We start from the raw sequence: 16,516 nt of genomic DNA on the forward strand, positions 1-16,516 counted from the left end.
GAAAAGCACCTTGCCAAAGTTCGCCATCCACCAAAGGAAGTGAAAGCTCTCCCTCCCCTTCTCTCAGCTCTAGAGGTGAAATTTCAAGAATTGACAAAAATTAGTTATTTTCGGGAATTAACTCAAGATGAGGCTGCTTGCTTGTGTCAGGCTACACACTTTCTTTTATGCAATGACCATCGGAAGGTTTAGAAATGGGAAACTAAGGCCAGGCAGAGGGCTTTCACTAATAAGGGCTACAGTTTTTTAAAAACTTGCCTTATAAGAGGCAGTCTACCAATATCCGCGAGGTCAAGAATTTGGATGGCACTTGGACCGATTCTAGAGTACACATCTTGCTGAGGCTTGTGTTTCTCACTTTGCTAAACATTTTGAATGGGTTGATTCTTGATCACAAGCTGAGATGTAAGCTTCATAGGAGCTCCTTCCACATGTTAGTCTCCGCATCAAGCTATGCAGCTTGAATCTCCTTTGACAGAGAGAAAATTGAAAGATGCCATTCAAGCAAGTGGGATGATTAGCGATGGCATAAAACAATGCACTGAGAATAAAAAAGCGTCTAGTGATCCATAATATCACTTGCTAGAATGCCAGCAGCATGATTGGCTTGATACAACCAATGAATAAGATGCATCATCCCCCCCCCCTTCATGGTTTGCCAGATGAAATCCCATTGCACTCTGTCAAAGGCTTTAGCAAATATCCACATGTAATAAAAGAGCCTCTTGCTCAGTGTACTTTGCATATCCTATTCCCATATAGGCATTGGCAATATTGTCAGTAATAGTTTGCGGCGGGGAATTAAATCATACTGAGTAGGATGCAAACCTTCAATTAGAAAGCCTTGATTCGAGCCATGATCATCTTAGCAACGAGCTTATAGATGATAGGCAGGGAGGAGATAGGCGGGAGACGCTAGGCGAAGAACATTTATAAAAGTCTTCGAACGACCGATGGGTCTATGAGAGTGTGAAAAACGTGATACAAGCAAGCTGAAAGGGTGGAGCTACTAAAGAGAGAGAGAGAGAGAGAGAGAGAGAGAGAGAGAGAGAGAGAGAGAACGCTTGTGCTTTGCAAGTTTTCATCTACGAAAGAAAGGTTCACGTGGAATAAGCGCTGAGGAATTTTGATTGTATAGACCTCAATTGACGATTTGTAAAATGTGCAATCAAGGGTCGGTTGCCACATATCTCCAGACCATGTGAAGCACCCATAGCTACTAAATGATCCGTGTATCAGGGTTTAGAAGGAGTCCAGGGTTAGAAGGAGAATCCAAGGTTCAGAAGGAGGTTCCAGGGTTAGAAGAAGTGCAAGGGGAAAGTTTCAGCTGGTAAGCTCACTCATACACATGCTGGTCATCCCTCTAATGCATCTTCTTCTGGAGAAAAGAAGAAGAAAAAGAGATGTAACTATTGCAAGAAATGTGGGCATGTCATCTCTGAGTGCAAGAAGAGAATTGCATCTGAAAAGGAGTAGTCAGGTCTTGCAATTTCTAGTGCTCCTAGTGCAGATGACAAGCATAAGACAACCAATCTTGCACATGATCAGCATTGGGCTTTTCTTGTTTCTTGTCAGTACAATCCTTCTATTCATGATGCATGCATGACAGTTTTTGATGGTTATGATGCATGGTTTTTTGACATTGGTGCTAGCAAGCACATCACTTCTTGCCAGAAGTTATTCAGCTTACTTGTAGATGCACCAAAGGGGGGAACAATTACATGTGCCAAGAATGCATCTTATTTAGTAAAAGAAATTGGGCAAGTTGCCATTACTTCAATACTTGGTGGTCTGGTCGCTCTAGACAATGAACTATATGTACCATGCATCTGCAAAAACCGCATATCCATTTCAGCCATAGTTACTTGTGGATATCAGGTTCTTTTTTATGGTGTTAGGTGTGTAGTCTATGATGTTACACATGCCTGTACCATGGTGTTGACTGGGCCTACAGGACATCCTACAAAGTGGCCATGCAATGTACCCCCTTCAGACTAGCCTTCGGGGTGGAGGTAGTAATGCCATTGCTTTCAGGACTTTACAAACTTGATGCTTATGACAGATGTTTAGAGGATGTTGGACTTGGTGGTGCATAAGCTGTTGATGATTCTACATTTATGGCATGAGTGGTTTGGACACCTCAATTATGGAGCACTTGTGAAGTACATGAGCCAGAAATGGTTGTTGATCTTCATAAGATGCATATGCCTTCAAAGCATGTTTGTTTGGAAAGATGCACCGTTTTGCGTTTCATTATTACATGTACTTTGTACTTCATTTCATTCTTTACGGATTTCAGCTCGTTGGATTCCACCTCCATTCCTTCCTTGCATACACTAGTCTACAGTATTTACAACTTGGTGACATCCCCTCGGCTTCTATTCAATTGATCTTAACTTAAAAGCTTCCTTGTAAATATCCAGGAGCTGTGGATGATCAGACTACATGTCTTCATCCATCCATTTGGCATCCAATGCTAAATAATTCTTGAATTTTATAAGGTACCTGTAAAATTCCTTGCCTTGAGGACCTTTGCGTATGGTATGGTACACGATCTGCTCTGGTTGAAGGACCTCCTTCAACTCATCCATTTTCGATGGATCTTCTATTATTGGCTCTGTAGGCTTTGGTCCTTGATATTTCTTTAGAGGATTCACACGAAAGACATTGTGAATGATACCATGCCTTGGTAATGCCAATCTGTATGAAACGTCATTAATCTCCTTTGTAACCCTTAAAGGGCCATAATATCTGGGAGATAACTTTGCATACACTTTTTCTTTGCCCTTAAGCTTGCGGAGCTTGGCTTTTTCGAACTTCAAAAGTACCCAATCCCCTCGCTTGAGATCTAACTGTCTCCTGTGCTTATTTGCAGCTTTCTTATGCTTGTCTTGCAACCTTTTATGGCTGTTCAGATCTGGCTGAAAGCTGTTTGGAGGTCTCTGACATACTGATCAGCTGCAAATATCTCATCTTTGGTCCTCAAAATAGGTGGTAGAATCACCTTTCCATAAATGACCTCAAAGGGGTTTCCTTGCGGAGCTATGAACTATATTGTTATATACAAACTCCACTAGTGGTGGAAGGTACTTTTCCCAATCTGATTTTTGGTCAGCTGCGTAGCATTTCAAAAGATGTAACACTGTTGAATTCACTACTTCACGTTGACCATGTGTTTGGGGGTGAAAAGAAGAAGAAAAATTCGTCCCCATATTATCAAATAAGGCTCTCCAGAGTAGGCTGGTCATTTTGGGATCTCGGTCATTGACAATGGACTCTGGCATTCCATGATGCTTAAAGATCTGTGCCATGAAAATCTTGGCCATATGATTTGCCTTTATGGTTGGAATGAAATGAGCCTGATGCTGAATCTATCAATGATAGTCCAAATCCCATCCTTCCATGATTTTGATCTTGGAGCAGTGTACAGAGGTGACAGAGTTATCTTCCAAGAGTAGAGTCTTCCTGCTCCCCCATCTCCCATTAAATAGGGAAAGTCAATGACCCAAGTTCGGATGTGTAGGGTTTGTTGGCTAGATGGAGAAGATGTTTTGGACTTGTGATTTGCTTTGTGTGAGTGATAAGATTGCTACGTTCATAATTAGTCAGAAGAAGGGTGGTTACAGAGATCACGTCACCTTACAGGTTCAAATTGGTGTTCGCATTCTACCCTTATTAATTCAAGTATCACTACTTACCTTGAAGGACAATATGAAGGTGTTGGCCTTACAGGGTAAACTGAGTGTTCTTTTCTACTCTTATTAAGTCAAGTATCACTATTCACCTCGCCTGTAGGACCACTAATGCTTTGTCATTTTGCTTTCTAGCTTTTAGATTGGGAACAGGACCTTATGGTTGTCATCAAACAACTTAATCGAGACTTTTAGGGGAAAGACCTGGTAGTATAGACTAAGACACATCAGGCCTAGGGCTGCCCATAGTACTTGGATACATGTGGCTCTCCACTATTTAGAGATGGAGACCCTCATAGTGGCAGAGTGTATGGGTTGGTTGGAGTGGCTGTTCTTGTCTGCTCACACCTCCAAACATCTCAACTTTATTAGATGGGATAGTTGCTCCCATCCAATTTTCCCACTTGAAGCCATTTGCGAGTGTGCGAAAAGAAGACTTGACAATCTCTGAAGCCATTGCAAAACCTAAAGCATGTATCAGCACACTTCCTTGCAGCCACTGAAGCCTCTAAAGGCCCCACAGATTGAAAGGAGTGTGACATATTCATCTCTTCTGTAGTTCTCAGTAGAAAGCAATCATCCTTGATTGCTATTTTTTTAAGCATCGCTGGCTGGATGCATTTGGCTCATCCTTGAGCAGTTTTCCCACAGCTGTGAATTTATATTCTGCATTCTACTTCTCCTTTCTATGACGTACTTTCTGTGGAATTTCAGAGAGTGAGTGCTTCTATCTTGAGAGAGATCAATGAGGATTTGAGATCATTCCCCTGCATTAGGGTTTTTGTTCAAACATTCCCTTCATTCTAACATGGTATCAGAGCCAACGGTGGCATCCTTGTGATCTGCTCCAACACACTGAAGGAAGGCTTACCTCCAGCACAGACCACAGTTTCAGTAAGGTGCTGTAAAAAGTCATTTTCTGCCAAAAATAGTCGACCTTGTCTACAAAACATCCGACTAGTGTTTGCAGATACAGACCTGGTCTTGCTCCAAAAACCGACTGGTTACTTCCCTGACTGCTCCTGTTTTGACTAGAATCTGCTGCTGCTGAAGTCGCCTACTGCCAGGCCTATAAATAGCCGTGGCAGTGTAGTTCATGTGCTGTTTCTGTGGCCCTCTGCCATGCAGACCTGCAGTCATCCATTGTGGCTTTCTTCTCTGCTTGCAAATGCAATGAGTCCTCCGAACACTTACAGTCAGGTGCTGTCACGAGGACGTGAAAAGTGATGTAAAGTATCTTCATAACTCAACCTACACTTAACCTGGGGTTAACCATGGTTAAGTGTTGTAATGGTTTGGCCGTGAGGGACTGGCTAGAGGAAGTGCACACTTCCTGAGGGCAAAGTCTAGGTGCACCACTAGGTCCTAGGGGCAAGGCAAAGGCTTTAAAAGAGGGGTCTAAAAGTTGGGCCCAAGGACAACCAACGTGAGGGACTGGCTAGAGGAAGTGCACACTTCCTAGAAGTTCCTAAGGGCAAAGTCTAGGTGCACCACTAGGTCCTAGGGGCAAGGCAAAGGCTTTAAAAGAGGGGTCTAAAAGTTGGGCCCAAGGACAACCAACGTTGTCCTTGGTATGGGAGTCAGGACTTTAATGAAGGGGCAAATGGCAAGGAGGAGGTGCCATTTGTCATGCATGTGTATGCATGCCCTTCCCCCACCTTCCATCTCTCTCCCCTCACTCTCCCAAGGGTGTTGGACGTTTTTAGTTGTTCTTGTGCAGTTTTTGAGCTATTTGAGCTGTTTCAAGCCTGTTTTCAGCTCATTTTAAGCCGTTTATAGTCTGTTTTGACTGTTCACAGACTAGTACGCACTTCTAGGAAGTGCCAGAAGTCATTTTTGAACTTTCTGAAAATTTTTGTACGGGCTGTACAGACGTGTTCAGCTGCCTCTAGCAGGTGCCCGGGGTTGTCTTTTGCTGTGCTGGACCTTTGGGCACATGTTTATGGTTAAGTGTTGTAATGGTTTGGACGTGAGGGACTGGCTAGAGGAAGTGCACACTTCCTAGAAGTTCCTAAGGGCAAAGTCTAGGTGCACCACTAGGTCTTAGGGGCAAGGCAAAGGCTTTAAAAGAGGGGTCTAAAAGTTGGGCCCAAGGACAACCAACATCGTCCTTGGTATGGGGATTAGGACTTTAATGAAGGGAAAAATGGCAAGAAGGAGGTGCCATTTGTCATGCATGTGTATGCATGCCCTTCCCCCACCTTCCATCTCTCTCCCCTCACTCTCCCAGAGGTGTTGGACGTTTTCAGTTGTTCTTGTGCACTTTTTGAGCTGTTTGAGCTGTTTCAAGCCTGTTTTCAGCCGTTTTCAGACTGTTCGAAGGCTAGTACACACTTCTACGAAGTGCCATAAGTCATTTGTGAACTTTCTGAAAATTTTCGTACGGGTTGTACGGATGTCTGTACAGACGTGTTCAACTGCATCCAACAGGTGTCTGGGGTTGTCTTTTGCTGTGTTGGACCTTTGTGCACATGTTTCTGGCTGCGTGTTGGCTTCTGGAGCTGTTTTGGACCAGTGCAGGCGGCAGGAGGAACTTTCCCTGTTGCTTTTGGCACCCTCTCTTAGGCACAGATCCCGATGCAATCATTTCGGGGCAGATCTGTGAACCATCCTTCCTCTTCTTGTTCACCCTCCGCTCTCTACCTTCATTTCTCTCTTCTCCTGATTGTTGGAAGACACTTGCACCCTGCGGGGAGCCTGTACAGAGGATAGGTGCGAGGAAGGAGCTCGCCCCTCTGCCACAGACAGCGGGAGTTGGTTCCAGGTTCTGTTTTTTCTTGTTCTTTCTTGCTTTGCAGCTTTTTGAAGTGCATGCGTGTTGTGTGCAGTCCTTTCAGGACTCCTACAGGTTCTAGCAAGCACCCAAAGGCAAGGGTGATTCTGTGGAAGGTCTAAGGACAGTGTGGATGCATGTGATAGCCTTGAGGCTGCCTTGAGCTCAGTTTGCCAGTGGTTTGGATGCCTGAATGCCTCTAAGTTGTGTCAGATCAGAAGTGAATGCCTGAGTATGCCTTCACAGTGGGAATTCTAGTGGTGCACTTGGATTAGATGCCTTGAAGACAAGTAGAGGATTTACATAGAGAAACAGTGCAGGGTTAAACCCTTGTTGTAAAGCATTTCCATTCAGAAGCATTAAATAAATACCGTAAGGGGCGCCAAGGCAATTGGGGCCAGTGGGTACACTGTGTACTATTTTCATTGAGAAGGGGCATTCTAGCCTTACCTTTGTTGTTGTTGAAGCTTGTTTCTAAGTTGTGCTAAGTGATTGAAGTGATTGAAGCTTGCATTGTGGCCATTTATGAGGTTTATGACCGAGTAGAAGAAGATCACTGCCCTTTTGTTTATCGAAGGCCGGTTTCAGTGGTTCCATTGCCGCGACAGTCGACATAGAGGATGCATTGATGTATGGATGGACTATCGAGCTCTCCTAGCCCATATTATCATTGTAGGTTGTATCTTACAGATGATGTATGTTCTTGTACTTTTTCAGCAGCAACCTAGGTAGTTTGCTGTTTTAAGAGGAGGGTATGTCACGAGGACGTGAGAAGTGATGTAAAGTATCTTCGTAACTCAACCTACACTTAACCTGGGGTTAACCATGGTTAAGTGTTGTAATGGTTTGGCCGTGAGGGAGTGGCTAGAGGAAGTGCATACTTCCTAGAAGTTCCTAAGGGCAAAGTCTAGGTGCACCACTAGGTCCTAGGAGCAAGACAAAGGCTTTAAAAGAGGGGTCTAAAAGTTGGACCCAAGGACAACCAACGTTGTCCTTGGTATGGGGGTTAGGACTTTAATGAAGGGACAAATGGCAAGGAGGAGGTGCCATTTTTCATGCATGTGTATGCATGCCCTTCCCCCACCTTCCATCTCTCTCCCCTCACTCTCCCAGCGGTGTTGGACGTTTTCAGTTGTTCTTGTGCAGTTTTTAAGTTGTTTGACCTGTTTTAAGCCTGTTTTCAGCCGTTTTAAGCCTGTTTTGACTGTTCCAAGGCTAAGTATGCACTTCTAGGAAGTGCCAGAAGTCATTTCTGAACTTTTTGAAAATTTTCGTACGGGCTGTACAGAGGTGTTCAGATGCCTCCAGCAGGTGCCTGGGGTTGTCTTTTGCTATGCTGGACCTTTGTGCACATGTTTCTGGCTGCATGGTGGCTTCTGGAGCTGTTTTGGACCAGTGTAGGTTGCAGGAGAAACTTTCCCTGTTGCTTAAGGCACCCTCTCTTAGGAGGACTTGGGCACAGATCTCGAGGCAATCATTTCGGGGCAGATCTGTGAACCATCTTTTCTCTACAGCTCTTTCTTGTTCACCCTCCGCTCTCTACCTTCATTTCTCTCTTCTCTTGATTGCTGGAAGACACTTGCACCGTGCGGGGAGCCTGGAAAGAGGATAGGTGCGAGGAAGGAGCTCGTCCCTCTGCCACAGACAGTAGGAGTTGGTTCTAGGTTCTGTTTTTCCTTGTTCTTTCTTGCTTTGCAGCTTTTTGCAGTGCATGCATGTTGTGTGCAGTCCTTTCAGGACTCCTACAGGTTCTAGCAAGCACCCAAAGGCAAGGGTGATTCTGTGGAAGGCCTAAGGACAGTGTGGATGCATGTGATAGCCTTGAGGCTGCCTTGAGCTCAGTTTGCCAGTGGTTTGGATGCCTGAATGCCTCTAAGTTGTGTCAGATAAGAAGTGAATGCCTGAGTATGCCTTGCCAGTGGGAATTCTAGTGGTGCACTTGGATTAGATGCCTTGAAGACAAGTAGAGGATTTGCAGAGAGTAACAGTTCAGGGTTGAACCTTTGTTGTAAAGCATTTCCATTTAGAAGCATTAAATAAATACCGTAACGGGCGCGAAGGCATTTGGGGCCAATGGGTGCACTGTGTACTATTTTCTTTGAGCAGGGGCATTCTAGCCTCACCTTTGTTGTTGTTGAAGCTTGTTTCTAAGTTGTGCTAAGTGATTGAAGTGATTGAAGCTTGCATTGTGGCCATTTATGAAGTTTATGACTGAGTAGAAGAAGATCACTGCCCTTTTGTTTATCGAAGGCCGGTTTCAAGTGCACAACTTTCTTCCCCAGGTAATCCTACCTTCCTATGTGCCCTGACCCCTTGTCCTCTTCATATTGGGGCTCACAGGTGGGTCCGTGACACTTCTAACAAAGGTTAGCAAATGCGCTTTTATGACAAAGGAGAAAACCTAGGACAGATTGTTTTGTGTAATGGGATTAGGGTGGCACCTCTCAAAAGGAATCTCATGAGGGAAGGGTCACAGCCATGAGCATCACTCTGCTTAGAGGATTTTTGGGTCTTGCCTCATTTTACAAGAGATTCAAAGGACAATTTGCCAAAAGGGCCAAGTTTTGGTGTGCATGGGTTTTTCAAGATCATTCATTGTGACGTGCAGATGCCAGCACAGAAGATTGGGAGGACTATGGTGTAAGACTTTTGAGAGCAGGAAGTTCGATGGGAAAGAGCTCTATGATCAGGAAATGTTGGCAAATCTGAAAATGCCTTTAAGAAGTGGCATCATACTTCCACAGAAGCAAAGTCAAAGTTAAGAGAGATCGTGGTATTTTGAGATAGTATCTCATGCATCCTAACTTGTTCGTTAAACAAAGAAGTTGATTGGCCCCGGGTCTTTCCTATGACTGTGACATTGAATACAAGAGGGACAAATTGTAGTTATCTTGCCTAGAATGTGGCTTGGACATTGACTGCTATCCCCATTATGTACCAGGATTGGTATGTGGCAGTTAGGAAGAGCACATGGAGAATTTGAGGGCAGCATCCAGAATTTTTAGATCTATAAGATCAATCATGCTAAGATCATCATAAGGTCCAAACTGCATACTGGCCTATTGTCGTTTCCAGAGAATTTTTCCTTTTAGACTGAAAACATAACATGTTGGTCTTGGGAGGAATGCATTCTTCTCCAATAGCAGATCATTCGAGTGCGTTAAAGGCCTATAAGCATAATTTTTATTGAGAAGGGCTTCTGGAAAATAGAGGTCTTAAAAACCAACCTTCCAGTCTTCCTCTGTTGCCTTCCGGGGCAGCAGCCGACTGCTAGCAATTCTGAAAAGCGCATCATCCGCCAACCTAGCTCTACAGTAGTTAGAAGTTCTCTATTCTAGAAGGATATGATTCTTTCGTCATCTGCTCATGTTTTAGACTTCATTATTTACAAGGGAGCATTGTCCTCAAGGTTCAGGAACCAGAATGTGACTGCTGGAATTTCTTGTGCTAGGTATGGTATGTGGACCCGTGCTGACAGTATGGGCATTTTTTAGCGGAGAGTTTGAAAGAGCAATAAGTTATCATCGTTTGCATGAACCAGGATTCCAGGTAAGTCGGGTGTATCCACTCACATAAAGCACAGCCTGAATATTTAGTATTTTAGGTGCTTCAGTGAAGTATCCTTGTTTTCATCAACCAGGATTTCCAGTAAGTTTCTAATAAAGCACATCTTGAATATTTAGTATTTCATGTGCTTTGTTGCAATGAATAGTTGGCCAGTTGTTCTGTTCGTGCATGAGGCATATTGCGAGTCTTGGTGAAGGTTTCAATCGATTCTCTTCATTGTACAGCTTGTGCTGCTGGCTTCCTGCATTTTGGCATTTTTCCTGAATTATACAATTTTCCTGAATACAACGCTCAATTCACCACTTACACAGACTATCTGTGGCAATCTTAAGGTACATGGCTAGACTCTTTTTATTGGAATTCACAACAGCTATTGGTGTTTTTCTATTCAAAGGCTTCTTTTTAATATTCCAAAGGTATACAATGTTGTGTTGAAACACAAATAGTGTAATATTGGATTTAGTCTTGGTCTTGAAAGGACTCTCTTTATTTTCAGGACTTGGTGACTGTTGTATTTGGCTGGATGTGGTTTGGTGGTTTACAATTTGATTGGGTATGTATTTATGCACATGTATATGAATTCAACGTTAAGTTCATTGAACTAGTTATTGAATATAGGTGGGAATTGAAAGCAATTAATAATAATATATATATTTTTAAATTTTAATAAGAATAATTGGAAGATTTTTGAGGAAACCAAGACATTGATCTATTGTTTGTTTGGTGTTGTCTCTGGGGAAGTTGAATGTTTCAGGACAGTGTCTTGGATTCTTGGGATCAGGAATGTATGCTTACTGTAAGCTAAAAGGAAAGTAGCCAGTGAGGTACGAAAGGGCTTATTTTTCTGCTCAGGGACTGGCATAAAATACCCTGATCTTATGTAACCAGAATTAAATATTTTTCTGATGTATCTAGAAAAAAGCTTAAATGCAATTTCTTTGTGGACTTCTAGGATGTCAATTGTTCTTGTAATTGCCCCATCTCAAAATCTCCACACTTGGCAGGTTTGCGCTTTTCTTCTATATATGACATGTATTGAATTATGCAACAGATCTGCCACATTGTTTTTTTTATCATGTGCGTGGCTCCTTTTTGTGATGTCCTTTCAGCTGCTCTTTACTAAGCTTTTTTGACTATGATTGTCATCAGGTTGGGACTAAGTCTAAATGATCTCACCTTCCCCAGCAGATTTGGCTTGGATGAAGAGCGGAGAATTTTTTTATTAGCCTTCTGCATAAATGCTAAACTTCATCAATTCTGAATCTGACCCTTGCATTCAGAGCTCAACACAAAGACCTGAATATAAATAGGTCTATTGTGAATGTCAGTCTGGATATGCATACCTGTAGTTATACAATGGTTTGCTCCCACCACTGGGTACACACCTGCTGAGGACTGCATACTAGCTAACTAGTGATACATAGACAATAGGCTGCACCTCACCTTGGGGTGTAATTGGCGTAATAATGTGCATAAATTATGGTTAAGATATGGATTAAGAGAGGTGCAATGGCCCTCTCTAGAAATTAAGCCATCATCTAAAACTGAGTGGGGAGTTGTGTCGTCCATTTTGAGCTCAGTAATTTTTTCTCTCTCCTCTAGTCCTGAAATTTGTGCTTTGGCTCATTGTTCTCCGTTGTGAGGAGTAAAATCTACTACTAGAGAAATGACTGCATTCTATGTAGTGTTAGGCAAAAGTTGATGCTACTGTGTTGGATGAAGGCTGGCTTTCTAACATTCTATCATGCATTGTAAAAGAGTGATAGTCTACAGGAACCCCCTTCTTGTGATGCACATGGTGCCCAATAGCATAGATTTCATCATTGTCATGGTGATGACTGGGGAAATCGTTGGCCTCTAATTGTCTCACATGCTAAAATCACCTAATTTATCGCTATAACATAGAGGTGATAGACTCCGTGGAGTATCTTTGTTAGCCCTTTTACAATGGGAGCTCTAGCGAGCACACATGGCTAGATTGTGTGGTTTAAGGATATGATCCGTGGGAGTTGGTCCTCAGTCCCAGGCTTTGCTCCATGGTAGAAATGATTTTGCCCATCGTCATAGTAACTAAGAAGACTTGAAAGTTGAGGAGGTGCAGGAAGTTGAATGAACAAACCATCAAAGACTCTTTTCCAATACCCTTCATCGATGGCATTCTAGACAAAGTGGTGGGGCATGAGATGTTATTCATTTATAGAAGGATGTAGTGGGTGCAACCAGATCATTTTGGCCAAACAAGACATGAAATATCACTTTGGCCAAACAAGACATAAAATATCACTTTCATCACTGGATGGGGGGCCTACTCAAGCGAAGTGATCCATTCGGGTTGAAAAATGAACTAGTAATGTTTCAGAAGTTCATGGTGAAGACATTCTAAGAATACATTTACATATTCTTAGCACTTTTTGGATGATCTTATAGTGTACAACACAGAGCGGCAGCACTTGGAAAGAAGTGTTCAAGAAGTGTAGGGAGACTCAAATCCCCTCAAGCCATACAAATGCATGTTCTGTGTCTTTTCAGGAGTATTGTTGGGCTGGCACACCATTTTGGACAAGGGATATGATTGAGAAAACAAAGATTGATGCCGTTTGGAATATGGAGGAGCCAAGCGATGTCAAGTTTACTCGTTCATGGGGTTTCTTGAGTTTCTATTGGAGAAAGTTCGCTTAAACGGCTGAACCGTTACATTAGCTCACAAGGCAAAAAACAAAGTTTGAATGGAACCCAAAATGAGCAAGAGATGGTAGTAAATGCAGTGGTATTAGGAAGCCCGATTGAAACAAGTTTTTTTGTTTGCATGTCAATGCGATGGCAATTAGGGGTATATGACAAGGGATTTTCAAATCATTTATATGAGATGAATGTTTTGAATGGTAGAGAAGAGTTACTCCACAACTAAAAGGGCAGCCTTGTGAATGTGTACAGTGTTCAGATTGCTAGGCAACCCCTTCATGTTCTTTATGAATGATTAGATATTGATATATTTGATTAACAAAACAATCATGAAATTCAGATTGATAAGGTGGATGCTTCTATTGCAGAAGTTACTTTAGAAATAATTCATAAACTAGTTCATCTCATTATGGAGTAGATCATTGAAGATCAATGATCCAAATAAGAAATAGATGATGAGCTACTCGATGCAAGGTGGTTTGTTGCGTTCATGTATAAAGAAATCATGCACTTTTCTGCACTGAAAATCAATGATCCTAATAAGAAATAGATGACAAGCTACTCGATGCAAGGTTATTCGTTGTGTTCTCGTATGAAGACAATCTGTGAACTCCCATGGGATGTGAAGGCCACTTTGTATTGTGAGAAATGTTTGTAGGCAACCTTGAAAGTAAGGGAAAATAAAAATCAAAGTATTATAACCATACTTTGGGCCGTTGTACACAAAGAAGCCTTCTTTTTGCTTCTACATGTTTCATCTCAAATACCGAAACGAATGGTATCAGGAGCTTGTATTCCCACAAGCAATTCATTGCTTAGTCAAATTCCAAAATTAATTATTCTTCACTACTTTCGACTAGTTATCAAACCTTGCCCATAAAAGAAAGGGAAAAGGGTTATTGAAAATTTGACACAAAGAAGTCAAGGAAATAATTAAAAGGAACATCATAAAAAAGTATTATGAGTAGTTAATGTCATGTAGGACTTGGTCTGTTTAATCCATGAGATATTCAGACTTGTTATGTATGCTTTTGTCAACTTTCTAGCTAGACATGGACGAAGGTAGCCCAACATATGTCCATATAAACAAGCTTGCATATTTCTAGAGAATTAGGTCACCTTATTTTATTTAACAAAACCCTCATTGAGAAAAGGAGTTAGGTCCACCTTGAGCTTTGGTGTCGCTATTTTTTTAAAATAAAAAGGTGGAATCTATTTGTATGATCATCTTAATATGACATTGTCTTTGTCCTTGAGATTTTGTTGATTGTTCTTTGTCTAACTCACAAGTATCTCTACTTTCAATTTTGTAATGGACAACCTTGAAATTGCTTTAGCTAGATGAACTACATATTGTTTCATTTCCTCCAAGAACTTGTGCAAGTACTCAATAGTAAAGTCTCCCACTCTAGAATTATGCCTTTAAAATACCTATACTTATGATGATTGATATGTATTGGCTCATTTTCATAATGATCATCTATAATGTTTCTTGTGTCCATCATTTTTCTCAATGGGAGGAGGCAAGGGAGAAGATCACTCTTCATCACATCATCGATCTCATCTATCGTAAAGAAATTGGGAGTGTATAATTTTCTAATATACATTACCCTTAAATTGACCATCATCAATACTATGATTGAATTCTTTACAGTTTGCCCAAATGGAAATCAAGGGCTTAAACATGCATTCAACGCTTGGCTTGTCTAGTCTATATGATTTACATAAGTTATATGTGTATCAAACCTCTTGGTCCTTAACTTCATAGAATGGAAACTCTTTTTGTGCAAGCTCCTCAAGAAGTCTTCTCATCTTACACACATTCTTACTTACTAAATGCCCATATGTGAGATGCTTAGATAACGTATCCAGGAATAATAAGAACTATGATCCATTGTGTCCTTCCAGTTTGTATACTTTGGTGATAGTTGAAAAGTCTATTAGATTGAAGAACCAAGATTCTATTTAGGTAAATGATAAGTAATATCTTTATTCTCATCAAGGATAAGTAATATCTTTATTCTCACAAGTGAAGAACCATGCATTCCATTGACTTGGTAGGTTTTCTTGTGCCTAGTATTTTTAGATACAATGGATTTTCATCTACTTCATGGCATGAGAAAGTTCTATTAATTGATAAAGTTGGGGTTCAATAAATCTAGTATAAGCTTAGATTTACAAACAATTATACAACATTGATGAAGATGCAAGTGTTGATTGTGTACGAAGATACAACCTTTGCATGTGACACAAACAACAAGGTCTTTGTAGGAGAGGGAGTTCATAGGGGAGAGAGAGAGAGAGAGAGAGAGAGAGAGAGAGAGAGAGAATTTATTTAAGAACTTTGAAATATTGAAAGGTCAACGAGATTGAGAAGTACCGGATACAATGAGCTAAATTAGTGGAGTATCTAGGTGGGCATTTACACCCAAGACAAATGCAACATAATCATAGAAATATTATTACATATGATGTTTGAGCAATGGAGAAGATGGATATTGTGGTGTGGCATCATTGTGATGTTCCTTTGGAGGCTAGTGGAGTGATCAAGCCCTAAGGGGAACCTAGTGATGTACAAGATTGTGGTGGCATAAAACTTGTGATGGAACGGTGGCAACGGTTAGTGTATGTGATGAGTTGTGGTGTGCTAGTTGTCGTCGTCGTCATCATCATCATCATCATCATCATCACCATCATTATCATCATTGTCACCATCTTTGGAGACGAGAGGACCATCATGCACTGCCACTAATATAGACATTGACATTGATGGTAGCGTTGATGAAGTCATGCCCTACTAGCTTGACTACCACCATACCCCTCTAAGCCTCCTCCTTGTCACCTTGACCCCTTGGCCCATCTACAGTTAGACTCAATTCAACTACATTCCAAATGTCTTGCCATAACTTTCAATTCTATGTCTTGCGTCCCTACTGCCCATCAAGCAACCATGTTCATGCCGTACCCATATTTATCACTCCAGACACGTCAAATTCCACCCGAGACTTAGGAGCAGATCATTATTGAGGTTGACCACCTCTGTACATGAGAGATGGAGCACAGTGGCTCATACATAGCCTTGGTTAGGAGATATTATAGCTCCATAAGGAGGTGATAGATATAGCAACAACCCCAAGCCATAGGCAAGCAGCAGAGGCGAGGCACAAATAGCCACCATGTAATTACAGTGACGTTTAGATGGGCGGATGTCATGAAATGGGTAGCTAGGAAGGTAACATTTCGACCATCTTTCAAGCAGAGTTGGGGCTAAAGCTAAAGCTACTAAGGCTGACATTATGATGGTGACCTTCTATGGAGCTGGACTATCAGTCTGCAAATCACTACAGTTGCTATGATTATTTATGTCCTTGACATCTAGTTTCTATTGTTTGAGCTGATTTTGCTATTTCTCTTCCTTCTTGTCTTCTTTATCTTCTTTTGCCATGGTTGTTGCTTATTCTTGAAGCTATTTTCTTGATTTTCCCCCCTCTGTTGGGGGGGAAACAGGAAAGGGCCCATTGTCCTTCCTTCCCATTGGTTTCGCCTCTGAGACGAGAGGACAAAGATGAGGAAAGGGTTGGGCATGAAATATAATAGCTTAGGTAGTGTGATGGGGAAACAGGAGAAAGAGAGAAAGGAGTTGGGTAGTCGTGGAGTAGAGGCTATGGCATAATAGCAAGCTCCCATGGGAAGGTTGAGCAGGTTATAGTAGCGGAGAAATTTTAGTAGGAAAATGCGAAGCAACAGGGTGAATGAGGGAGGTGCATCAAGGCAAGATGCAATAGGGTGCACCTAAGCAAAT

At 41.8% G+C, this 16,516-nt stretch overlaps 1 protein-coding gene across 6 annotated transcripts in view; it reads left to right on the forward strand.

Moving 5' to 3' along the window:
• LOC147885191 (UDP-N-acetylglucosamine transporter UGNT1-like) overlaps positions 1-11,627 on the forward strand; it is an 82,564-nt gene extending 70,937 nt beyond the window's left edge. For 4 of the 6 annotated variants that reach the window (XR_015543543.1, XR_015543544.1, XR_015543545.1 and 1 more), the window contains 6 exons: positions 9,917-10,014; positions 10,257-10,364; positions 10,529-10,585; positions 10,774-10,856; positions 10,985-11,036; positions 11,182-11,627. Coding sequence is in view for 2 of the 6 variants with exons in the window: in XM_087397379.1 (XP_087253505.1) it covers positions 9,917-10,014; positions 10,257-10,364; positions 10,529-10,585; positions 10,774-10,848 (338 nt within the window). In the remaining 4 variants the exon portion in view is untranslated. Of the gene's footprint in view, positions 1-9,916; positions 10,015-10,256; positions 10,365-10,528; positions 10,586-10,773; positions 10,962-10,984; positions 11,037-11,181 lie in introns of those variants that run through there. The other 2 variants (XM_087397379.1, XM_087397378.1) reach the window with 2 other exon arrangements.
• Positions 11,628-16,516: the final 4,889 nt, after the last annotated feature.

This window comes from Dipteris shenzhenensis, chromosome 26, assembly GCF_047967505.1.
Source record: "Dipteris shenzhenensis isolate YYH24624 ecotype China chromosome 26, Dip_SZ_1.0, whole genome shotgun sequence".
Lineage (NCBI taxonomy): Eukaryota > Viridiplantae > Streptophyta > Polypodiopsida > Gleicheniales > Dipteridaceae > Dipteris > Dipteris shenzhenensis.